General features: G+C 38.6%; 1 protein-coding gene and 1 long non-coding RNA gene across 13 annotated transcripts in view; one reads left to right on the top strand and one right to left on the bottom strand.

The window, feature by feature from the left end:
• The first annotated feature begins 1,438 nt into the window (after positions 1-1,438).
• Positions 1,439-21,227, top strand: LOC135107334 (uncharacterized). 3 transcript variants are annotated; one of them, XR_010271713.1, is made up of 5 exons: positions 1,439-1,676; positions 14,208-14,275; positions 16,992-17,287; positions 18,827-18,921; positions 19,416-21,227. It is a non-coding gene; the product is annotated as an uncharacterized LOC135107334 (long non-coding RNA). The 3 variants fall into 3 exon arrangements; XR_010271711.1 differs by having other exon boundaries at positions 1,446-1,676; positions 18,862-18,921; XR_010271712.1 differs by lacking the exons at positions 18,827-18,921; positions 19,416-21,227 and adding an exon at positions 17,632-17,772 and having other exon boundaries at positions 1,449-1,676.
• The window catches only part of LOC135107333 (serine-rich adhesin for platelets-like), a 108,977-nt gene continuing 93,060 nt past the window's right edge, over positions 11,041-26,957 (bottom strand). For 8 of the 10 annotated variants that reach the window (XM_064017049.1, XM_064017045.1, XM_064017050.1 and 5 more), the window contains 7 exons: positions 22,075-22,271; positions 21,312-21,524; positions 20,590-20,729; positions 19,985-20,256; positions 19,367-19,455; positions 18,868-19,100; positions 11,041-17,233 (listed from right to left, as the gene is read on the bottom strand). In XM_064017049.1, coding sequence (XP_063873119.1) covers positions 16,849-17,233; positions 18,868-19,100; positions 19,367-19,455; positions 19,985-20,256; positions 20,590-20,729; positions 21,312-21,524; positions 22,075-22,271 — 1,529 coding nt within the window. In that variant the 3' untranslated portion in view covers positions 11,041-16,848. The remainder of the gene's footprint in view (positions 17,234-18,867; positions 19,101-19,366; positions 19,456-19,984; positions 20,257-20,589; positions 20,730-21,311; positions 21,525-22,074; positions 22,272-26,957) is intronic. The other 2 variants (XM_064017051.1, XM_064017043.1) reach the window with 1 other exon arrangement.

Raw genomic sequence — 26,957 nt, 5'->3', positions numbered from 1 at the left:
GTTCCGTTTTCTCTAATGAGAAGAGTGGAACTTCTTCCATGTAAATTATGTCAACATAGCTCTCAACACTTCATTTTAGTCTTCCTTCAGCTTCTTCACTGATTTTGATTATCGGTAAGCATAGCAGAAGCTTTTGTAGTCATACACTATTACGAGTGAACCTCTCGAGATATATAAAGTGGTGTCAGATCAAGTATTTTGTGAAAGTACATATCTAAAGGTACTGTATTGAAAATTAAACATTAGTCCATATAGAAATCAGTGGAAAATATTTCAAACTAAATATGTAGCAGGAAACCAGAAATAAATGTGAAAACACTGAGAGTCTAGTTGCGAGTATTTAGCTTATAATAACTATTCTGTAGAATGTGCATCACCAGATCCCGTGGATGATGTTAGCATAAACACTTATGATCAATGTTTTGTAACATTTAAGTACAGTGCATCAAGATGGATCACGAGAGGCGGCTTTATAATGTGCTTCTGCAGAGAACTGTGGGAGCATTGACCAACCCCTATATTAAAACAGCCGGCGATCACCGGCAACGGCCCAATTGAACCAGTCATTCACAACGTAACCTTGACCTTCCTCGCATCAGCCTATAACGGAACCAGTCATTTCCTAAGTACCCTTGTTGGTATACGTATGTGCAAGTATAACTGGTAGTCTTAAGCCCAGCAAGTGATTACCAAGATTTTAAGTGAACACATACACATGCACGAGTGATCAGCAGACGACCACACGTAGGTGAATGACATATGACAAAGAAAGATACAAAATAGCAATAACACAAAATACACTCTGTCTGTTTTTAACCTAAATAAGCCAAACGATTTTAAACTGTAATGAGAGGGGGGGGCTATTAGAATTAGAGATGAGAGGGACAGTTTTGGCGGCAGAGTAGGTTAATTCAGACGTGTAAAAAAAAAATATCAGCATTTATGTAAGCGTGATTAGGAAGGTATGAGTGAGCTAGGTCAGTGGAGGTAGAGAGAATTGTTAGTTCGGTAGGTAAGTAGGTGCGTAGTTAGATATAGATCTCAAAATTTTATTATTATTGCCATCTCGATTTTCACGTGCATACTCATATTTTTTTCTTTTAATCTCATTACATTATATTGCAGTATTATGACACTTACGTTTATTTAATTTCTCTTTTTATTCCTTCTTAATACGGAGAGGAGTGATTTGTATTTTTTTTTTTTTCACAGTGTCTCATAACCTCATAATATATCTCTACAGAACATCAATAGTTTTCCTTTCGTTATTACTGATTATTTTCCTTCTGCCAGAAATTTCATTACATATTTACTTGCATTCCTTAATTTAGTGTATCTGGAACAACAGTTACCAAGCAAGGTAGCTTTCATTCGGTGAAGTAGTCCGAAGCTTCAATCTTGTCACGCATACTACCTGTGGCTTGTTATAAAATTCTCTATTAATTCCTCACAAAGAAGCAAAAATATATATACCGGTCTCGCTACCTATTTTTGATGACTAAGTTCATACCACTTCAATAAGACTGCTATTTTTGGTGCGACTTGTGGCAGCAGTATACCCACGTCACACAAACTTGTTGAGTCTGAGCTCCGTTAAGTCAGAAGGACGGTGGCGGCGGCGGCGGGAGAAGAGGAGATTGAGCCGGGTGATTTCACCACGTCCTTCAAAACTACAGGTATGGCATTAATATTACTCAATCTTGCAGGTTAAGCTGTCATATAGGAAAAAGCCTGAACATTCTTTTGTAGACATGAATCTGATGGTAGTATATTACTTTACCAGTAATACCTGGTATTAATTAATAGTAGTACCTGGTACTTTATTCTTAAAACAGTTCTTAGGAAAGGGTTGAGAGATAGTAGAAAGCCTTGTGCAGTGAGGTCATGGGAGGAGGGAAGATAAATAGTTAGCATGAATGTAGTAATAAAAGATAATAGCAAGGGATACAACATTGTAGCAAAGAGAGAGGCTAAAGACAGTAGTCAGAGGAGAGATGATGAGACAAAATCCTGTGATTCCACCTTGTTGAAAAGAGCAGCTTGAGTGGAACCCCCTCCCTATATATATATATGTGAAGCTTACTCCATACATACATGGATGAATAAAGCCCCTGTACAGAGCTGGCAGTTTGGATGTATGATTATTATTATTGTTGTTATAATAGTAATAATAATAATAATAATAATAATAATAATAATAATAATAATAATAATAATAATTATCATCATCATCATCATGCTACCAATGCCTCCCTCCATGGTGCAGATACAGATAAACACTGGAGCCACACAAAATACTAGAGTTACTGGAGAGAAGCAAAGGCACCAAAGTTAAGGAAACTGGGCACTAGGAAGGGGAAAAAAGAAAAAAAAAACAGCACTAATGCGAATTGGCATTTAGACAATATTTGAATATGGAAATGTCTGCAGGTTGAACAATCTTCTTGGGCAATTGATTTCACATTTTGACAAACAGGAATAAAACACCATGAAAACTGCATTGTACGAACATTGATAAGTTTCATACCAAGATCATTGAGAATGAAAGTAAATTTAGTCACTCAGGCAGGATTGAAACATTCTCGCATAGAACCATGTAAGAGATACTGATAATTGTTAAAAACTTATACAAAACACTAAGTGCACCAACTTGACACTGATGATGATAGATAGATGATGGAGTTGAGTTTTCTGAGGCACTGAAAAATGCTTAAGTTTTTGATGCTCTAATCAGAAATTTTTAAAAGATCAGGAGTCTGGTGTTCTGTGTCTTTCCTGCATGTATGTATTCTCTGCTGTACTCCATGTATCCTTGTCGCTTGCATTTTATTCATCCCATTTGTGGTGTTTTCCTTATCCTTGCTTACCTATATCAGATAGTTAGGTACCTTCTTCACCAATCACTCATCTTCCCATTATCTCAACATATAAAGATTATTGTAACACTTGCATTATCCCTGACCAGCCAAATCCCTCACACCACCAGGGCCCCTTTGTATTTCCTCATTCCTCATTTGGCCGATAGGTGCAACTTTACTCATGTTCCTCAAATAGCACATTTAATATCCACCTTTCTCTTGTTCTTGTATTTTGTTATTTAGTTCATCCCTATGTAATGTTGGTATGCTCCTGGTATGGTGACAAGCTTCCTGCTTAACTCTTCTTCAAGTTGAAAGGTGTTATAGGTGATTGTCCAATTCACCCTGACAAAGACCTTCAAATTAGGTGGGTGGCTGTTGCTCGAGGATGTTTTAGTTGGTTGGATTCCCTCAGGAGGTGTCAAAGATGTGCTAAAGGACTTTTTCTTGGGTGTCTTCCAATAGTCTGCCATCACTTAGGATGAGGAAAGAGCTTTCCCACTCCAAGAGCAGACAGGTTGTTGTGAAGGGTTGTGCAGGGAGAATGGAAATGTGGACAGTGTAATAGGAAGTGCTCCACTGTGTCCTCTCTCTTTTTTTTTTTTTATGTAGAAAGGACACTGGCCAAGGGCAACAAAAATCCAATAAAAAAAATGCCCACTGAAATGCCAGTCCTATAAAAGGGTCAAAGCAGTGGTCAAAAATTGATGAATAAGTGTCTTGAAACCTCCCTCTTGAAGGAATTCAAGTCATAGGAAGGTGGAAATACAGAAGCAGGCAGGGAGTTCCAGAGTTTACCAGAGAAAGGGATGAATGATTGAGAGTTAACTCTTGCGTTAGAGAGGTGGACAGAATAGGGGTGAGAGAAAGAAGAAAGTCTCATGCAGCGAGGCCGCGGGAGGAGGGGAGGCATGCAGTTAGCAAGATCAGAAGAGCAGTTAGCATGAAAATAGCGGTAGAAGACAGCTAGAGATGCAACATTGCGGTGGTGAGAGAGAGGCTGAAGACAGTCAGTTAGAGGAGAGGAGTTGATGAGACGAAAAGCTTTTGATTCCATCCTGTCTAGAAGAGACATTCTTCTAGACACCATCTACAGTGTGGATCTGGTACTAATCATAATCTTAAGAGATGTGCTACTAGCTGCATGACTTATTCTCAGTCTGACCATGGCTGTGTCCAGTGCATGGTGGAGGGAGCGAACCCAAGCTTTTGGGGAGGAGTCAGTCTTATATATGCCTAAGAAGGTTTGGGAGAGGTTTTGGTGTATGGATTCATTCTGCAAGGTTCAGTAGGAGTGCAGGATGGAGAGGGAGCAGCTATATGATTCAAGAGGGTAAGGGAGGTGACTTCAGGGGATGAGAGGGCTAGGATGTCAACTATTGTGTTTCCTCTGATTCCAGCATGGGAAGGGATCCATTGAAAGCAGGTGATGTCCCCAGGAACAAAGATGTAAGAAATGATTATGACTCCAATACTAATTGTCTATAGGATGTTGGGCATGATGATCTAAGTAGAAAGAGGGCAGTCTGTGAATCTGAGAGAATGACTATAGGCTCAGGAGTTAGTGTCCCTGATGAAGAAAAGGGCTCCTAATATGGCAAATAATTCAGCTGTTGCTGCAGAATGGAAACCATCTAGATGCCATGTTTTACATATGGAGAGAGATTCTACATAAATGGCTACAGAAGAAGAAAGGGATGACTTAGAGTGAGAGTCATTGGTGTATATCCTTGTATATCATTCAAATTGCAGTGACATGATTTTCAAGAAGAACTGAGGTGTGAGCATCCTGTCTTGCAATTTGGTGAAGGGGACATGAAGGGAAAGGTTGAACATGGAGTGGTGTGGGGACCAGGTTGGATAAGGTGAGACAACATAGATGGGAGATTGGTGAGGAGGGGGTGTGGAAAGGCATATGAAAGAGTGAAGGGCATAGACCAGGAATGGGGCACAGGAGCTGAAGGGTCAGATAGAATCAATGGGAGATATGTGGGCAAGGGTGAGGAGGACACTTAGTGGATGTGATGGAGGAAGGCCCATGAAGCGATAGAATATTGTGCAGTCATGGTGGTGGTGTCTCCATTCAAGTGGTATGAGGTTAGCCTCTGTATGTAGAGAAACTGTTGGGGAGAACCAGAAAGCATCCAGGGCTAGCTGTAGTGCAGTGTTCTAGATAATACTTAGTTTTACTTAATACAGAGTGAGATACAGAGCTGTAAATTGTGCTGTCATATTCTGCTTTGATTAAAATGAAGACTTTAAGTGTAGGAGAACCCCCCAAGAAGTTCTCCAGTGAGGCTTTTTATATTGTCCAATCTTTTGATGCATGAGGTCTTTAAATAGTCTGTGGTGTTTCTATGTCACTACTGGCCCATCTATTCAGAGACCTAAAAATATGTGCTCTTGATGCAGAGGAGTGAGAGACCCATTCATTGTGATGGCAGGTACAGAAGGTTGGCTTCATGTGAATGTGAAGCATATAAGAACACATTTTTGGGATTTGACTTGTAGATCCGAGGAGGTGATCCACTGTAGGAATGTATTTATTCCTGATTGGAAATGTTATGCCTCACCATGGGTAGAAGCTTTGCTGATCAGCATCATGCCACCAGCATATATGAGGAGAGAGTTGCCTATAGGGCAAGGAATAGCATCTAGAAATAAGCTGAACAAGAAGGTCCCTAACAAATATCCTTGTAGCATTCCTTTCTTTATGGGCCCGGATGTGATAAAGTGCCATCAACATACTGTATACACTGAAGGATCTCCTAGTGAGAAAATTGTTGAACCAAAAGGAAAGGGTTCCCCACACACCCAAGGTTAATATTTTATATAGTATCCCTTTGTGAGAGGCTCAGTCAAAGGCACTGGCCAGGTTATTGAACAGGGAGAGCATGAATTGTTTGCATCTGTATGGTGTGTGTATTTACTCAGTTGTAATTTACAGGGCCTGAGTTATGCTCGTGTGGTCCCGTCTCCATATCTACACTTAGTGCAGTTGTGCACACTCATTGCCAGTATTGCATCCTTACTTAGCTTGTTCCAAACTTCTGTATTTCTCTGTGGGAAGCTATATTTCTGTATGTTATTCAAGCATCTTCCTTTTCTTAGTTTTTTGCTGTGGCCTCACGTGTATCTGGTATTTTCTACATCTTTTAGCAGTAGTTTCTCATTCTCAATTTCTTCCACTCTATTCCACAATTTATAAATCAATGTTAAATCTCCCCATTCTCTTCTATGTTCTGATGTTGGCAGGTTTATTTCCTTTAACCTGTGTTCATATGTTAATTCTTCCATTTCTGGAACCATCTTCATTGCCATCCTTTGTATCTTTTCTAGTTTTTTGACATGTTTTTTCTTGTGAGGAGACCACACTGATTCAGCATATTCCAACTTTGGTCTAATCATAGTGGTAATTATCTTTCTCATCATATCTTTATCTATGTAGTGGAATGCTGTTTCAATATTTCTCACCATTCTATATTCTGTATTCTGAATATCTTTTCTACACGTTTCTATTTCTTCACATTAAATTCCATCTCCCGTTTTTTACTCCAGTCCCAGATTTTATTCATCCTCTGGTAGAATTTTACAGTCTCTGTTGTTTCTTATGTGTCTGTAATTTTGCATCATCTGCAAACAAACTCCTGTAACCCTACTCCTTCAGGCATATCATTTATGTAGATCAGGAAAAGTATTGGTGCTAGCACTGATCCTTTTGGTACTCTGCTATCTACTTTTCTCCATTTCACTTTTAAATCTTTTACTACCATTCTCATTTCTCCTCCCTCGAAGTAACTTTCCACCTAGTTTTTTTATTTCTCCATTTAAGCCTCCTGTATTTTCCAGCTTCTATGATAGCATGTTGTGGGAAACTTTGTCAAAAGCTTTTTTAGATCTTAATACATAGTCTATCCATCTGTCCCTCTCCTGTATTATATCCGTCTTTTTCGAGTAGAAGCTCATCAAATTTGTTAGACATGATCACTTTTGTCTAAAGCCATACTATTTTTCTGTTGTTATATGTTTTCTAAAAATTTTGTCCACTGCTTCTTCATCACTTTTCACAGATCTTACATACTATGCTGGTCACTGATACTGGTCTATAGTTTAGTGGTTCTTCTTTCTTTCTGCTTTTATAAACTTGCACTATGTCTGGTCTCTTCCATTCCATAGGCACTCTTCCAGTTGATATTGAGCAATTTATTTTATCATATACTGGTTCAGTTAATTGTTTCCTGCACTCTTAAAATGAAACCTGATACTCCATCTGGTCCTGTTGCTTTTCTCTTCCAGTTCCTCCATCATTTTATAAACTTCTCCTTTGATTACTGTAATTTCCCACATTTACTTTTTTGTCTTCTCATCTTGTGTTTTTTTAAAATTATGATTCTTCTGTGAAAACTTGTTGAAATTTTTTGTTTAGTAATTCACTTGTGTCTTTTGGGTCTTCATATGTTTCATTTCAATCCTTCAACCTTTCTAGCTTTTTTTTTAGTTTAATTTTTCCATTTATGAATTTGTAGAACAGTTTTGGTTTCTCCTTGCACTTTTCAACTATATCCCTTTCATATCCTTTCCCTTCCTCTCTCCTTATTTTAACTTGTTCATCTTCTGTGTTTTTTGGTTTTGATTTCTTTTCATTCTTATCATTGTTTTTTTTCTTTTTTTCTTTGCACTTGCACATCTTCCATTGAACCACTCCTGTTTTCCTTTTTCTTTAGGTTTTTATAGTGGAACATATTTATATACTCCTGTCTCATATAGTTTCATAAAAATGTCATACTTATCTTGCACCTCATTTACTCTTTTCAGTTTTTCCCAGTCCATTTCTTTATAAGGTTTAAGATCATCTATATTTGCTTTCCCATAGTTTCTCCTGTTTTTTTTGTATGGTTCATCCTCTTCACTGACATCATTGTCAGTCTCTATTTCTGTCAGTACATGGTTACTTTTTCCTATGGGGCACACATATCTTAATTCTTTAGTTAGGTCGATTCATTTTCTTAATGTTAGGTCAAGTCTTGTTGATTAGTCATCTCCCCTGTATCTTGTATTTTTAGTCACTCATTGCATCATTGCATTTTCCATAGTCAGCTTTAGAAATCTTTCTCCCCACACAGTCTTGTTTCCTCCTGCCTTGAATGTTTCCCAGTTTACTTCTTTGCAATTGAAGGCACCAACCAATAATACTCTTTTATTGCTTTTGATTAATCTACTCAAGCAATGAATGGTATCTTCTATTATTTTCTCATAGTCTTCCTTGGTCCAAGAATTTGTTTTGGGGTGGTACATAGATTGTTATTGCTGTCAATATTTCTCTATTATTATCCTCCAAGTTAACACTCATTATTGCTGCTTTTCCTTCCCCCATATATCACTGTTTTTGTCCTCACCTCTTTTGTTGTCATTATCATTACACCTTCCCCTCCTTTACCAATCCTGTCTCTTCTCCATATATCATAGTTATTGTTAATGATTATCTGGTTTTCTTCTTTTAGTTGTGTTTCCGTTAAACACACCACCTTTGAATTTTCTTTTAAATAGTCTTGTAATACCAGTATTATGTATCAATCCATCTATGTTTGCATACATCACATTTAATCGTTTATTTTTACAATTTTTTCTATTTTATTTTCATTTTTCTTTTTCTTTATGTACCATTTCTTCACTGTTTCCCCAAACTCTCCAAAGAAATTTAGTCTTCTGTTCTTGATTAATTTTTCTATTTAGCCTCTTCATACATTCCTTTCATTTTTTTCTTTTCTTCATTTCTGTTCTTACTGTATATATCTTTGCAGTCATATACTTCTCTTAATTTGGATGTTCTTTCTAGTATCTCTTCTGCAGCTTGTTGTGACTTTAGTCTTATTTTCATTGGTCTTGTTTTGCCTTCCATATAAGGTCCCAGTCCAATAACTTCTTCCACTTCTTCCTCAAATTTAGTGTCATCTTCATCATTTAGTTTCTTCAGCAAGTCCTTCACTGTTTTTGTTTCTTCTTATCTCTTCAATTTGTATGTTATATTTTTCTCCTTTATTCCATAAATTATGTGTGTGTGTGTGTGTGTGTGTGTGTGTGTGTGTGTGTGTGTTATGTTTCAGCTGGTGAAGGATGTCAAGAGTATTCCAGCTGGATTGAAAGCCACATTGTTCTTCTTGGAATATCTTTTTAGTCTACATCCACCACTGTAGTCAAGAGCTGACCATTCAACCTATTAGCTTGCAAAGGCATGGGAGGAGAGTAGTAGGATGGCAACTGGAGAGATTGGTTTAGTCTTTACTAGGCTTCAGGAATGGGAGGAGGATGATTTTCTATGCTTCTGGGTATTGTCTTTCTGACCAGCTCTGGTTGAATAGATTTAGAAGTTTCTCTCATCTGTATGGGTATGTGTGGCAGGAATTCATATATGATTTGGTCAGGACCTATCACCTTGTGTCGGGGCTAAGGTTTTAAGGGCTTCTGAAAACTCTTTGGTGGTGAGTGGGGGCTGCTAAACTGGTAAGTGGAGGGTCAGATGGCAAAATGAATGGCAGTTGATAAGTAGCTGTGGTTTGTGAGGGGGACAGGTATACTTAATTTTCATTGGAAGTAGGTCTGCCCTGGACTAATCCATTAGGATATCTATCCTGTCCTTTTCAGAGGGAAGGAAAAGGAGGATGCTTTTCTTTTCATGGAGCAAATGAATATCCATGCTTAGGAGGAGAAGGAGGTAAAGGATAGCTGTGACACAAAAGTGGACCAGACAAATCACTGCATGGCTAGGGTGATTTGCATATATTTTGTATCAAGTCATCTGTATTGTGTTTTCTTTTCTCATGTATGTTGGTTATAGCTGTCTTGCAAATCCCAGTGACTGCAAGGGATAGTTTCTCTATAAACATTTTGAATTTGTGTCTTTCTGACCAGTGGTTAGGCATTCCAGAAGAGAAGTGATAAGATCTGAGGATGTTTACTTATATTGAAGACAGAAGAGTAATTACTTGGGACAGCAATTGCTCACAAATATCACATGGGGAGACACCCTGGAGATATGTGTTGATTGCATTGAAAAGGATGTGAATGAGGCTTATTATCTTATTATACTTAGGGTTTTATCACTGGAATTGACTTGGGTTTGTGAGGAATAAGTAGTGTGAGGTGTGTTGGGTTGAGATTGGGGGCAGCAGGAAGCTGTGCAGAGATCCTGTTTAGCTCATGTTGAGACTGGCTCTCTGTCACTTCTTTTATGGACCAATCAGTTGTAGGGTGAGGTGCTTTGTGGGGACTTGGGCGTGGGGCTGGTGGCTGGAGGGTGGGAGGATGAGGGCAGCAGCAGGTGTAGAACCACATCTGTGTAAGAGGTTGGATGTGTGGAGACTTAAAGTGTATAGACTGAGAGGTCAGTGTCTCCTCCATATTATGGAATATTAATAGCAGAAATCTGTTGGATGTCTGGGTCACAGGGACTGATGGGGGTAGTGGGAGATTTGGATCTGTCCATGCTCTGGCCAAGTGAGGAGATGGTCCACCATAGGTACTGGCCTGCATCATTGGTGTGAGGCAAGGTGTGGCTGCTTAACCCACTCTTAACTGTGGTTAGTGTTTTCCCTTGGTTTTGTTTAGTTTAATTTGTTGATTTTCTCTCAGCTGCTTAGTTTTTCCCTCAGTTATATGTTTAATTTTTTCTCCCCTCGCTAATGTGTTTATTTTTTTCTCACTTGTGTTTAATTTTTCTCAGTTATGGGTTTAGTTTCTTTCTTTTCCTTAGTCACCATATGTGTTTAGTTTTCTCCCTCTGTTTAGTTTTTCTCTCAGTTATGTTTTTAGTTTTTCCCTCAGTTATATTTTTATTTTTTGCCTCAGTTTAGTTTTTCTCCTTAGTTATGTGTTGAATTTTTTCTGTTTAGTGTTTTCATTGGTTACATTTTTAGTTTTTCCCACAGTTGTGTTTGGATATTTCCCTTGGTTATGTGCCCACTGTTTTTCCTCAGTTTTAAGTCCCTCAATATGCTCAATATGCAGTGTGCTATTTAACTGCATTTACATTATTTTAAGTGAATCTGCAGTGTTTGGAGTAAAAAATAGTACAAGTAAAAGAAAATTTCAGGATTGTTCCTTTATTACCTGCATTCCTAGAATCTGTGATGGTATTGTTCCTGATCTGAATATAACACTGAAGAAGGAAAGATACAGATACATATTTTTCAAGTATAATTATTATTGGGGTTGTGATATGTACATTTTGTACAGAAATATACAAACCAAAATTGTCCCCAGTAGGACTCTATTGAAGAGACTAAGATCACACAACATTGATGTAAGGCGATTCATTGGCTGCATAAGAAAATGTCTGTTAACCTTGACTTTGATTCATAGTGACCTTCCTGCTGACTGACTGGTAGCTCCATGCCCTACTGACCTCTTGCTGTGGGTCAACTGTATGTACATTTGCTAGGAACACGACCCTTCTTCTAGTGGCAGTATGCAGATTTGGTTTTAAAATTTACAGTGTTTTTAGGTCAAGCAGGTAATACACCTAACAGACACAAGCTGCTTCACAATACGTCACATACAGCCATGTCACTGAGTAGGTTTGGTGTATGATCAAATAAATAAAGTGCCAAAAATACCACAAGTTTTCAGTAAGTACAAGTCAAACTTCTCAGGGCAGGTGGAAATGGTGTAATGTTGCCAGTAATGGAAATTGTCATAGTTTCTTGTCATCAGTCACCTTGGAGTACATAAAAAATAAATAAATACATTGAAGTCAGCTATAAAAAATAATCAGTATTTATTAACATGCTCATTAATGTGATTTGCTGAGTTCAATACATTCAATGAATGTAAGAATATATTTTGATTACAAAATGCATGATGCTAAAAAATGTAATACCCTGATGAAATCTGTATATAGTTTTCCAATACAACCTGAAGCCACAAGACTTTGAGTGCAGCGATTGAGGCAGGACCTACTTTGATATTCTTTTAACTGATACATAATGTTTTCTTGCCACTCTTGTCGAGCCACAGGCCACTTCTAACCTCTCCCTGGGAAAACCTCAATACACTGAACAGAAAGCCTCAGTTCACAGCAGTTTAATGATTCATGAAGATGCATTTAATGAGAAATAAACTTTCTAATGGTAATGTACATAGGAAGGATCTGTAGTGCCTTAAAGGCAGTCAATAAATAATTATAATTATAAAAGGCACTTCCAGACTGAACATGAACATGTAAACTGAGTGTTGACTGACCCCATGGCACCACCACACTGAGAGGGGCAGCAGCAGGGGTGAGGGGAGGAGCCCTGGTGCTCCTGAGGACACACCCAAAACTGGGCTTCCTGTGTTGTATGACAACTTCCATTTAGCCACAAATGAAAGGTCATGTGCTGGAGTAAGATTACCCAGTAAATCAGTTACATCTGATTAGTCAAAACTGCTGTGTGGGTTATCAGTGCCAAGTCTGTTTCCCAAGCTCTGATAACCTACTCAGCAGTGGCATCTTAATCTAAGCTACAAGATGGAACCACCACTTCTTACAGACACTTATTCTTTTATTGGAGAAAGACTGGCAGAAGGATAGCTTCAGTGGGATCACTAAAGGCTCTTGTATCCTTGGATGTCAGGTATGAAAAGAACTGGGTGATGCTGAGGCATTCACCTCTCACAGTGTTCAAGCAGTCATCACTAGAAGCATGGAAGTGGACCATCCTGTTAAGGCACAGAGTCTCATTTGACATGAAATTATTAAGAGGGTTAAAATGCTAGCATATATTGAACTTTCTAATCACAAAAAAGTCTTACATCTTTCCCCTGTCCTCTTGTCCAGACCTTATTTTATAAAAAAATCAGTAAGTATTAACAAAATACAACAAAGTTAAATGCGTACATACTGAGGATTCTCTAGGTTTGCATCTATGTAAATCTGGCGGTCTGTGAGCCAGCTTTGTCACTGGCCAAGGAAATCACCCGACAAACAACCTCTGCACTTCACTGCAATAATCATAACAAAATCCCCTCACTCACATCCTAAGTTTTTTTTGATAAAAGTATTTTAATATGTAAGGTGACTACCATGCTCAAATATCCTGCAAGAAAATCTTATAAATATTTAATGTAGATACTTTTTAAATTGAAAGTATTAAGAACTATAGTCACCATAAACATGTAAATTATTTCACATATTAATGCAGTTCACTTGACTATTTTTTATTTCTTGTTTTGTTTAAATTTAGTGTGATGGACTACAAATGTTGACAGAGATATAGATGCTTGTGTTCCTTGATACAGGTATAACCTGATATATTTTCCAGTAACCTGCTCTTTTTAGTTGGTGTTTAATAAGGAATTTGATATTTTCACTCCAAGATAACATAATTATCATGCTTTTGAATTTCAGAATAAATTGTATTAATTAAAACAATTGCTGAACTTTCATCAGTCAATCACCATAATCACTTTCTCTTTCATGGTACAAGATAAGTGACTTGTCTTGTTTCATATAGTAAGTTTGCACCATGTAATAGTGATTCATTATATTGATCCAAGGAAGGTGTATTGAATTATGAAGTAATGTCTATCATATTCAAGTGTAACTGCACCATTAACAAAAAATAAAAATTACAAGATAGTCACCATAAAATTAAGAAAAGCATCTTTCTCACAACCTTAGTGGGATGGTATGCAAGAAAATGCAGAAAATAGAATTGGTATCTATTTTTCAGATATGTCATGGTACTTAGCTTCATGTGACTCAAAAGTTAGGGATGAATTTCCAGAACAGGATGTGGAACATATCCAGTGGTTATTTTGTGCCTTGATTCTCATGATTGGTTGGTAGATTGTGATGTTCCATACTTTGTTTCACCAAGTGATGATCAATTAGAGCTGTTGTGGTGTTTGCATATTACAAACATGTCATGACATGACAGTATTGGCATTATGTTGAGGATTTGCATACATTTTCACAAGATAATGATAAAGTAGGTGAATTCCAGTGAGCAAAGTTACTTTTACATTTATGTAATATCTAAGACTTTGGTTGAAGCTCATAAAATGGAATATTATAAGTAGCAGGGTGAGTCCTCCATAATACATTGTTACAATGCCTTGGCTGCAGTATTCATTCTCAAATGAAGCCCTTTCCTTGTCCAACTTCTGTTCATCACATTAGTTTATACACCTTGTGTGACATGGGATAGTGAAGAATGAAATAACACACAAGAAGCACAACAGTAAATATAAATGAGAGAAAATAACCAATTTGGTTTACAGAGAAAGGTGCATATCATTATTCTTATATCTATAAAGTTTCATAGGTTATGGTGACAAGAATCATAATGAAGTTCTTTTCAATCTTTTCAGGTAAGGAAGAGATGGAACAACACTCATCAGCTGTGTGACAGCAATTTCAAAGTGAGCCTCAAAGAAAGGTATGTTTACAGGTTTCTGGTCCTAAGTTTCATGGTATTAACAAGTATAATCAAGAAAAAAATTTTCTGAAATTTAGTTACAGTTCACTAGCACACTATGAATTAGGGGAGTTTTATGTATATTATTGCAGTGACTGAATTCTGGTGATTTGAACTGTGTCTTTCATTCTGAACACAGATTACTTTAAAAAATTAGGTAATAAATAATACATGAATGAAATGTAATATAAAAACTGCATGACAGTCGTGGATTGCGTAGCTCACATGTAGTAAATATATTAATAGTCCAAAGAAGTGCCATCTAGCTTCCTGTGATTCTGTGTTCAGGGATGCAGAACAGTGTGTGTTAATTTATGTATTGTTGAATTAGTCAGGACAAAAGTATGAAATGTATCTATAAAGTTTGGACAAGTACAATCAAATTCAGATACATGACAGTGATTGGTACTAATGTTGTAATTCAGTTGAACAACAATGTCAGTTCACAAATTACTGTGTCTGTTGATGTGTTACAGAAGATTAATCTGAAAAGTCGTGAATGGCAAGGAAAGTAATTTCCTTAATTTCCAGTTCAATTTACTAGTCCCTGAAATTACCAGTGATTTGCACAGTGATGGGGACAACAATGTCTGTTTTCTGTAAAATGATTACCACAATGCATGATCAGTTTATGAACATTATAAACACTAAACTTAATAATGGATATTGGTTTTCATCAGTATGCCAAAAAATTAGTTAAATAATTTTATCACACTAGATAGACGAAAAATTAATGATTTCCTACGATCTACAAGTTGCCTTCCACCACCAGTGGGAAGGTCTGTTTCAAACAACAGTTGTTGTCACCACTTCACTATTTTGGCACATGGGATGTGTATGCATTGATGACCACTGAGCTTCACTAAAGACTGTGGCAAACACTTTGGCACACAGGGAGGAAACTGACAACACTGCAGACTTAGCAATGGGTCTTGTGTTTTCAAGAGTCATCATGAATTGCCACAAAGTGGCAAATCTGCTCTTCATTATATTTAATTTTACACTGGAGAATTTCAACATGTCATCTCCCAGTGACATGACCTTGCTTGAAAACTAAACACTGCAGCTTCAACCTGACCTTGCTTAGCTGTATGTTGCAGTTTTCAATGACATTTAATCTAGAGTAAAATTCCTAATATAAGAGAATGGGAGGAAAGGAGCAACCACAACTGATATAATAACCCCACTCATTTGTAACTGATAGTAAATGTTTAATGACTATATATTTGACATACTAAGGAAGACAAAGGTGGACTTAACAGCAAACTACCCAGCCTGATTATCTCATCACAGCCTATTAGTATATGTTATATAAAAAAAGTTTTAAGATCAGTGTTTCATATTATTTCTATAATAGTTTCCCTTACATCTTTTAGCATCACACCAGCAAAGAGTGGTGGTCAGTGACAAGGTATCACCAACTGTGAGAGTGAGGGTGTTAGAGCCGCCACCACCACCTGCTGCACCATGCCAGTACAAGAGAGAAATTACTGTAGAAGCAGAGATGAAAATTTATTTACAAGGAACCCTACGTTATATATGCTACAGTGGAATATGTGTCAAGTATAGTGTTGGTGCATTTGATCAACAACCATTGTGTGTGGCAACTTGACAACCCTTAGTGAGTGGGGCAGAGCCCCTGGGAGCCTCCTGAGTGTGGTGTTTCCTTCCCTCAGAGTGTGCTGCCTCACAGATACATCAGGCTGGGTAAAGGTCATCCAATTGTATCCACAGAAATGGGAAATATCTTCAAAGCAAAATATAAACAAATATATTTTAATCTGATTCTAGAGATTTCTTATATACAATAAAAGCATTCTTGGGTATATATTACAGGCTCTTACTATTAAGATAAACAATCTATAAAATAACACGTACAGCTAGTGTATAAACAGTATTGCTCTTCAGTAATGCATGGAGTGCATACACAAGCCATAATTATTGCATATGCAAAGTAACTTTCCACTCAAATTAGAAGGAAATCAGAGCACAGTGATGCAGAGTGATTCTTGTTTCTTGACTGTGGAAACAAATTATTGCTTTTATATTTCTTGTAGGAAATAGTTGATTTATAAAAAAAATTATAATTTTATAGTGTGGAAGTATTAAAAGGGATGCTGACAGAACTGAGCATTGAAGTTGGGGTGTGAGGCCCCAGTGGTGAACTAAGCCAACATAACAAGAAGGAAAGCCACATAACAATAGGAAAATATCTACAATACTAACAACTTTGACTGCATGTGTCTTATACTCTGGTTAAGGTAATGCTGTTATTATAAATGGCTTTTACAAAAAATGTACAAAAACATGTAATAAATTCAACCAGAGACTTGCATAAGAAGCACTGCAGTATACATTGCATACTTATTATTCACATATTAGTTTCATCAAAAACCTTCACAGACTTGCTCTATGTGTAGATCACTAACAATACCATATACTTTTGAAATGTACACTAGTTTCTTCAATTCTACATTTAATTTAAAAGGGTGCCCATATTGTTTTTTTGATGAAAGTGTTCCCACATTTACCTACTACTGTGAAGGAGGAGACAGCTGCTGCCGGCTAGAGGCACGACCACTGAACCTCTTCACTTTCAAAACCTTGTTGTTGTTAGTTAGGATGGTATTGTTGTTGTGGGCCACCTCACTCTTGACCTTGTTGCTGTGCTTTCCAGAGGCTGACTTGGCTGCTGATGGCTTCAGTATGTGCACTCTTCCAAGGTGAGGAGCTGCTGGGGTGTGGTGCAACCTCGGAACATTGTGGCGACCGGCTGGTGCTGACAAGTGTGGTGGGGTAGGGGAACCCACACCCTCCCCAAGGTGGCGCTGGGAGGCAAGGGAGGTGGCAACAGCAGCCAAGTTCAGTAATGCATCAGCACCCTCAACCAGTTGCCTCATGTCTGCTTGGGATGCTTCACTGGAAACATGGATAAAAGACACTGATATCATGAGGAGAACAGTGATTTTATTAGTAAGGATCTCTATTTTACTAAAATTGTTTTGAGAATAGATGAGACTGTGAAAGTGAATGACTTTATATGTAAGGCTGTGTTTTATGCAGAAATCAGTGGATGATGCAGTGATGTATAGGAGGACATCTCTGTGTTCTTAAAAAACCACCACCTCAACCATTCACAAAATAAAACTGAATTTTGTGTCAGGCATTATAGTATTCATAATTGGGCTTTGCTTGAGTATGAGTGTAGGTGATGAGTGTTTTATGAAATGTGATACGTATAGTGTGACTGAGGAGAAAAAATTGAGTTATATATTTCCAGGGTGTATATGTCATTTATCTTGATTCTCCCTCCACAGACCTACAGTAAAAAGGGACATTTATGAAGCCTGTGCTGTGATGTGCTTAACAGTACTTCCCTGTTCTCAGATGCAAGATGAAAGTAATAATACTGAGGATACAAGCAGCTGAAGGGAGTTACGTGAGAAATGCTAAGTGAGAATGGATGGTAACATTTATAAACCAAATGACACACTTGTTAATATCATTGTTACCATCAATTCTTTCATTGCAGGTATATTTCTCAAGTAACTCCCTTCACCTGCTTGTATCCTCAAACTCAATGTATTTTTCATCCTGCATGGGGGAGAAGGGAAAGAAGTGTTAATTGCATTTCTGTGCTGACTTTATTACTAATGTTCCCTGCCATGTAGAGAAAGGAGAGAAAGGAGGAGCAAGAGCCTCCACTCTGCCTCCAAAGAGAATTAGAGATGATTATTTATTAAATATATGTACAAGTGTAGTTTCTATCCTAATCTCTCTCTCTCTCTCTCACCACAGCCAGCAGTTTATGGATCACAGCTGTGGTGTAAGAGTAAGCAGAGGAAAGAAAGTTAATCTTTGTGTGTAGATGTGTAGGGCTTTGGGGAGTGACTGTGGTTGTTCATAAACATATTGTGGGGAACATTCTGTGGGTCTGTGGGCTGAGAGAGAGAGAGAGAGAGAGAGAGAGAGAGAGAGAGAGAGAGAGTATAATGATTCATATATTCAAGTACTTTGTCCTTGAACTTCCTCACATTCCATTGTTTCACTTTTACTTTACCAAATATCCAAACACAGACTTCTTGATATCACCATGTATTCTCCCCATACTACAAGTATTGTCAAGTTATCTCTTGTTATCTGTTGTCAACAGCTTGTATCCCTAACCTTGATTACTTCATCCTGCCCTGGTCTCACTCACATGTTTCCTGGGAATTTAACCTGTGTACAACTTCCAACTAAAATCTCTCTTTTCCAATGAGCCTAATTAATGTTATATACTCTGTATGGGTGTTTATAATTTCATTTTTACCTCCTTTAAATACCATCACCTACAGCTAAACTTTAAGAGTGAGAAGTATTGCTTGTGATAAAATTTTATCTCCTACTTCTATTTTCATCTGAAGATGCATTGAAACAGGTTCATGCGTACTTTTGCTCTTGTCACCTTCCCCAATGCCCACACTATCAGGGAAATCATTAAAAAAATTTTTTTTTTTTTCCTATGTGGAGGCCTAACCAACACTTCCTTCTGTTATCTGTTGAAGACTTACCTGGCCACATCACTGTCATAAGAGTCATCAGAGAAGGCTTCATCCACACTAGAGGTAGGAGAGTGGTTGGCTTTCTTGGGGGGTGGAGGGTGTGGCTGGGGGGTGGTATGGGCAGTCCGGCATGGAGTAGGCACGGAAGTAGGTCCTGGATATTCTTCTTCACCATCCACTGAGGTGTAAGAGTGATCCTGACTTGGTGATGAACTGATGACCATCATGCGAGCATCTCCAACCTGTTAAAAATTGATTTATAAGCAACATACCTTTTGTCTTAGAGACAAAAGAGGTTTGCAGTGTACACAGTTTCATAGTGCACTAGTGACTAATGGGCTAGGGTTAGATGAACTTGTGTGGTGGTATAGCCTGGAAAGCAGCCTCATTCAGTATCCAGCAATGTTGGTGTACTCATTGAGAAGTTCACTCAACACTTTTCTTCACCTTTAATATGAATATGCAATTATTACTAGCACTACTAACAAAATTTGTATGATGCAATTACCTCTGTGTGTTTTCTTTTTCTCTTCCTTTTCCGATTTTCTTCGTATAAGAGAGATGTGTCCTTGCCATCCCTCAGCTGAGAGTAGGATTCTGTAACAGCAGCAAGAGGGTCATATTATATTTGAATATGAAACATGGAGTGTCAGACTACACCAAAAAATCAAGGTAAAGTCACTATTAAACGGGTATTATTTGTACCATGAAAAATCTGTGCCTCCATCAGCATAATTTTCCTTGTGTAATAATACCTTATATACAATATCACAAACTTTATAATCATGGTTTACACTATTCACTTATTACATTAATTCTTCTTTCTACTGTGTCAGCCTTTGCTTAATAATGACAGTAAGTCAATGCTTACCCATTAAAAACCCTAGCTAATTTTTATCCCACAATATAAGCATACTGATGATAATTTTACCCTCATTTTCACACTACACATACATTCCCAGCTCCTACTCGTAATACCAGCTAAACAAACCAGTCCTAATCTATAACAAACCATATATCACAAAAGATATCCCACTACTCTCTATCCACATCCTCACCCAACACTTCATCATTGACTGCATGATAATAAATGCTCATCTCAAACTTTCACCACTCCACTACTTACCACTTGCTGGAGTCACAATACGGGAGCCATGCTTGAGGGCCAACATAGCTGCTGCTGCATCTACATCCTCACTATGAACTCCAGAGCCCACCACCTCCATCCCCAAAGTCCCAGGCCCCGTGGAGCCCAGGCGCCGTGCCAAGTATGGGAACAGTTCAGGGTCTGGCACATTGGCCCCAGCTGGCTTGGTGGGACTTGCTGCAGGGCTCTCCACAGGTACACTTGCCCGTCCTGTTCCACTCTGTCCACTTGCCCCTTCCCCAACCTGCCTGCTGGGAGAGTAATGTGTTAGATACTTGGCAAGAGAAAATTGGTATGACAAAATTTGACAGTTAACAACTCTTGTGTTATCATGTGTACTCTACTTATGTAAAATATTCATTGCAATTCAGTGCAAAATGTAGAAAAAATGTATGAATCTATAACTTTATTCATTGCAATTCAGTGCAAAATGTAGAAAAAATGTATGAATCTATAACTTTACAACTTGTGTGTGATCCATCCCTGCTACAAGTAGCCTAACCTCAATCTTTATCTACTTTTTGGAAGATTTCTAACACTACAAAGCTTGAAAAGTCTGACCACTGCCTGGTGGTCAAACTTACTTATTGTAGGCAGCCTTGGTGGATACCAGGTAGATGCGGTCCAGGTTGGAGTATGGGTGGAAGGGAGTCTTGCTGAGGGCCTGCAGGAGATTTGGACGGTAGGCGGGGTCCACCATCCATAAGGAGCCCTTGCCAAGGTTCTGAAACAAATGGATGACATCAGAACTATACAAAGGAAAACTGGAAAACTAATATTATCAATGAAGAAGTATTTCATGTCTTGTATCTTTGTGGTGGAGAGACCTGAGTGCAGCGTGTAAAGCAAAAAATAGATTGCCTATGAAATGAGACCTTGCACTGGACAATGTGCTTACATTTTTCATTCATTATTCTACACATTTGGTGCATCTTATCTGATTGTCAAAATAGTGAGAGACCTTCCTCTAAGAGTAACTGCTGTCTGTCTTAATGTGATTTGTCGTAGCTTTATATATTCTTCAGTACTGTTTGCTCATCGACATTATCAGACAAATGTATGCTTCAGTTTTATCTTTAAATTCATCACAAGAATCTAACTGTAACCAATTCCATAATTTACTGAATTGTTAAAATAAATATTCCATAATTTACTGAATTGTTAAAATAAATAAATATACATCTTTTATCTTGTAGTTAAACCAATTATAAGAGCATTCAAAGCTTTGATTTACTGCAAGGAATCCTTCAGTCCCTCATCCTGCCCAGGGTTAAAGAAAATATGGTGAACATGTTGGGTGACTCACGGGCGCTTTCTCCACTTTGCGGAAACACTTGTTGAGGGAAAGGTTATGCCTAACAGAGTTCTTCCATCCAGTGGGAGCATTCCTGAAGTAAGGGAAGTGATCCAGAATCCAGGCATAGATGTCCTTCACAGGGAGGGCCTTATTGCTGGAGTCCTCAATGGCCATGAAGATGAGGCAGGAGAAGGAATAGGGAGGCTTGGCATTGATATGCACCTGAAACATGGCCACTTATTAATAAATTACCACAATACTTGAATCTGACAAAGAACATAATAAACTAATGTCAAGTGAATGAAAGCAAAATAAACTGTTGTCAAGTGAATGAAAGCAAAATAAACTGTTGTCAAGTGAATGAAAGCAAAAAACTGTTGTCAAGTGAATGAAAGCAAAGTCTTGTGTCTTGTAAGCCAATGAAGGAAGAGATCAGTGGTAGCTGTAGTGTGACTGATATGTTGGCTTTGTGTTTTGGAATTTTGAGTAACTATTCCATAGTCTTGAGGTGTCATGCAGGCGGTGCCTCTGAGACTGTGTTATTAATGTGCCATTGTATAAGTTGTGATTTATTATATTCTACAAACATCATATTTATTTAACATTTCCAGAAGTTTTGCCAATAGTCTCTCCCGAAAAAGGAAGAGTAAAGAATTCCAAACAAAGATTCTGGGATGTGTCTTGAAACTCCCTCTCATAAACAAGGCCAAGCACAAGTCATCCATAGTACAAAGCAGCAACACACCAAAAAGGGAGGCTTCTTAAGGCTCACCTGAGGGTTGTATGGGATAGGCTGCTGCCGGGAGGGTTGTGTGTGAGGCTGGTCATTGAGGGTCAGCTCTCCGGGCTCTAGGGCGTCTGAGGACTCGTCACCATAGTCACTGGTAGGGGACTCGGCCTTCACCACCTCCCCTGGACCACTCTGCCCTGATGAGCCATGGCTGGTTTTCACAGGGGATAATGCTGTACCTGGGGAGGCAAGGAATAGAGTTAATATTGGGGTGACTGTACTTTAAAGGGAAACATGTACAGTTCTATAATCTAAATTTAACTGTCATACTTATTTAGCAGGGTACGTGATGTAACGTTATGACCCTGCAGGGGAGCAGTACATACCTTCATATACATGCCTTCATAAACTGGGTGATCTTAAAGTCTTCACATCAGCAAAATTACAATTTTTATTTATTTATTTATTTATTTATTTATTTATTTTTGCAGACTGGATATGAGTTTGTCAAAAGAAGAAATATACTTGGTACTAATAAGTGAATCATATAGGCAGATACTGTTGAATGAAAATGATTAAAGATACTTTTTTACAGAATCCAGACTTTCAGGTTACCTTGTAGTATTAAGAACAGTGCAGAATACAATAATTTTCTTCACATAGTGAAAGATGCAGTAAGTATCTGCAGTCTTATCCACACAAAATTGACATATTTAAATATTGGAGCACACAAAACACATTAAGAACCAAGGATTGACTCAAAGTTTAATTTATTGCTTCCTTCCCTCCCTCATTCCCTCTTCTGCCAAACAGTTAATCATTCTTCCTGACTCCTTGACACTTCTAATAATGAAATTCTCTCTCTCTCTCTCTCTCTCTCTCTCTCTCTCACACGATGCGCAAAAATAGCTTTACAAGTAGCTGCTGCAATAGATCAATGGAACTCATCACCTGATGAAGTGGTGTATGCAAACAATGTACGTACATAGACCAAAAGATATAATGATATTTGCTTATAAAAAGATGGGATATTACAAGCTTAACTTGATCCTAAAGAGAGAGAGAGAGAGAGAGAGACGAATTAACTTAAAAAGATAAAACTTATAATATTCCAAGAACTCAGGCATGAATTTTGAAACACTTTGGGTTCTCATAAGGAATATTAATTTTAAGGCATTTAATGCTAATATAATTAGCTGAGCTCTGACGTTTTTATTTCCTCCATTGTTGATGCAGGATCTTGTTACTCATCACTAGAACCATGAAAACCGCTTTGAAAACCCGTGACTTACACTATAGCATATTGGTTATTCCACTGATGATCCAAAATCCTAAATCATTGCTACAATCAGAAAATCACATTTGAAAAAGAAAAATTATATATATATATATATATATATATATATATATATATATATATATATATATATATATATATATATATATATATATATATATATATATATATATATATATATATATATATATTATATATATATATATAATTTTCACTGTAGACTGCTAGTTTCGTCAATAGTAGTGTAGAGTCTAACATTTAAGCTGTAGTGGAAGAAACTGAGGTTTCCAAGGATATCTGCACGATTCTAAAGATGGTTCAACAAAATTCCGTGACATTATTACAGAGGACACTCATAAGAACACGAATAACCATCAGTGTGGCCTTTGAAAACAGTCCTGATCAGAGAACTAAAGGTTTAATCTGTGGTTTTTAAGGATATTTTCATGACTATAAAAATTATTTAACAACAGTTCCATGCCATCATTACAGAAAACATCCACGAAAACACGACTACCTTGTGAAAACAGTCCTGAAGAAAGAACTAAAGATTTTAAGGATATTTTCATGATTCTAGTGTTGATTTAACAAAAATTCCATGGCATCACTAAAGTAAAACACCATGAGAACGACAAACTGTGTGTGGCCTTTCATATCAATTCTGCGACAGAACTAGTAAACGTTTGCGAGTTGGGGAGACGAGAATGCGGTCCCACACTTTCTATCCCATGCACGTGACCGCAAAGCTGGAAGGCGGCTGGGCGGTGCGCGACGGTATTGGTAAACCCTAAACCGTGGCTAATCCATACACCTCTAATCCATACCCGCAATGACGGATCCAGACCGACGGAAAACATAAATAAATTACGAAGGCAGAGAGAGAAGAGGGATGGAAGGAGGGGCGGAGGGGAAAATGTCCTTCACCCCCCATCCCTCCTACTACTCTTCTTTCCCTCCCCTCTCTCTCTCTCTCTCTCCTTACCCTCTTTATTTCAACCAATTGTGGTTAAGTATGAAGGGACCAGCCAATTAGGAGTAAAAGGAGGGTGAGGAGCGAGGGAAAGGGGAGAGAAGGGGAAGGGACGGAAAGAGACGCTGCAAAACAAATGAGACAAGGCAGGGAGTGGAAGAAGGGGGGGAGGAGAGGAAAAAAAGGGAGGGGGAAAAGTGGGGTGGAAGGTAAGGAGGGGAGGGTTACTGAAGGGAAAAATAGGAGAGGGTAAAGAGGGAAGAGGATAAGGAGACGAAGGCAGGGAGGGTGACGGGGAGAGGGGGAATATTAAATGGTGAGGCAGTGGGTGGGCATTACGGGTGGAAAAATACGGAGATGGGAAAGGAGGGATGGAGGAAGGATAGAGGAAAGAAGAAAGACCGATGAAGAAGATAGAGGATGAAACTAAAGATTAGCCAAAGGAATAACAAAGACTTAGTAGGATAAGGATTAAAGACAAATGAGAACTGACGGACATGCAGTAGTAGTAGTAGTAGTAGTAGTAGTAGTAGTAGTAGTAGTAGTAGTAGTAGTAGTAGTAGTAGTAATTATTGTTGTTGTGAGAACGAAGTAGTGGTGTGGATGTAGGAATCAAGGGGTAAAATAAGGTGACTGACGTAAGTAGAGCTAGCAGAGTATGAAACTCGTATTCTTAAACAGCTTTCATCAGGACAAAAATTTTCAGACCATAGTTAGTTATGCCCTCATGTCTGTTTCTCCCACTGGTTGCGCAAAATCACTGTTAATCACCACCGGAATCACGAAAACACCCTAGAAAACTAAATAACCTCTACTGAAGCCTGTGAAAGTAGGGATAAGACAACAAAACCTTTACACATAGTCAAAAGAAGCGACGGTAACTTGACAAACTTGACAGACGAAGGATAGGGTGATAGAAAAAAATATGGCGATGAGGAAAGGAAAGTGAGGGTAGCGGACAACCTGAGAACAAGAACAGCGAGTGAGTGAGGTGAGAGGGAAGAGTCGGGTGAAAGAGTGGGGAGAGGGAAAGGGATGAGGGGGTGGTGGCACGTGGCGTTGAGGGGAGGAGAACCTGAGGGAGGATATGTAATAGCGAAGTACGAACGCCATACTCCAGTGAGGGAATGAATTATTGAGGAGCGGCGGTGGCGGGAAAGAGGGGCAAGAGTGAGGGAGTGGAGGGGGACTGACTGGGTGAGGAAGAAGGAAGGGGGGGGGGGAGAAGTGGGGAGGATTGAAAGAGAGGAAGGTGCGGAAGGTTAGGAAGGTAAGGGAAGGAGGGATAGGTAGAAATTAGGAAGGTAGGATGAATGGATGGATGGATAGAATGAAATGAATGAATTAATGAATGAATGAAAGGAGGAAGGAATATAAGAAGCAAGGGAGGAAAGAAGGAAGAAAGAAGCAAAGCAGAGGTGGGGAAAGTTGGGAGACGTAAAGGGCAACATAAAATGGAGGAAGGATGCAAGGACAAAGTAGAAGAAATGGCCGGAAGGAAAGGAGGAGGGAAGGATAGAGAAGCTTAGGGGACAAAGTAAGTATAAAATGAAGGGAGCAAGAGAAGAGAGGAGAGGAGAGGAAACAGAAGGAAAGAAAGAAGAAAGGTGGGGAGAGCTAAGAGAGGAATGAAGGGAAGAAGGAAGGGGTACAGGAGGTTAAAAGACAAAGTAACAACAAAATGAAGCAAGAAAGCAAGGAAGGAGACCAAGTACAATTAAGGAAATTAGGCGATATAAAGAAAACAATTTCATCGTGTCTCGTCCTCCATGTGATGTCGTGAATGATAACAAACAGTGATGAGAGGAATGCATGCGACAAGCAGATAGAAACGATGAGAAATACATGCGCCAAATAGATCGAGAAAAGAAAGAGAAAAGAAAGAAAAAGAAAAGAAAAAAAGGAAAAAGGAAGTGATGAAATTTACGATAAAGTATTCACGAGAGAGAGAGAGAGAGAGAGAGAGAGAGAGAGAGAGAGAGAGAGAGAGAGAGAGAGAGAGAGAGAGAGAGAGAGAGAGAGAGAGAGAGAGAGAGAGAGAGAGAGAGAGAAACGAAATAAATCCATACAAAGTCACTGTGTGTGTGTGTGTGTGTGTGTGTGTGTGTGTGTGTGTGTGTGTGTGTGTGTGTGTGTGTGTGTGTGTGTGTGTGTGTGTGATACCTTCCTACAGACGCCTACGTAGTCACTGTCAAACACACACACACACACACACACACACACACACACACACACACACACACACACACACACCATTCGTTGTCGCCGTCTCCGATAAATTATGAACACAATGGATTATTGGACAGACGGACGGACGGACGGGCGCACACACACACACACACACACACACACACATCTGCCCATGTCCGTGACCGTCATACCAGGAGGGCATGGATGTATGTAGGAAGAAGCAGCCTTGGGAGTGAAGGACAAGAGGGGAAGAGAGTGGCATGAGAAGGGAAGGAGAGAATAAGGGTGGTTGCAGGATGGTTGAGGGAAGGAGGCAGCTGGTCAGGTGCAAATGGGTACATGAGAAGGTAAGGTTGGTTATTTTTATTTTCTTCACTTTTTTTTTAATACATACGGGAGAAGAGCCAAGGACAAGATCATAAAAATAAAGGCCACCATTTGTTTCTCCCATACAAGATCAGGAAAGAA

The sequence above is a fragment of the Scylla paramamosain genome, chromosome 15 (assembly GCF_035594125.1).
Source record: "Scylla paramamosain isolate STU-SP2022 chromosome 15, ASM3559412v1, whole genome shotgun sequence".
Lineage (NCBI taxonomy): Eukaryota > Metazoa > Arthropoda > Malacostraca > Decapoda > Portunidae > Scylla > Scylla paramamosain.
The sequence above is the reverse complement of the archived record's forward strand: the minus strand, read 5'-3'. Positions and strand labels throughout refer to the sequence as shown.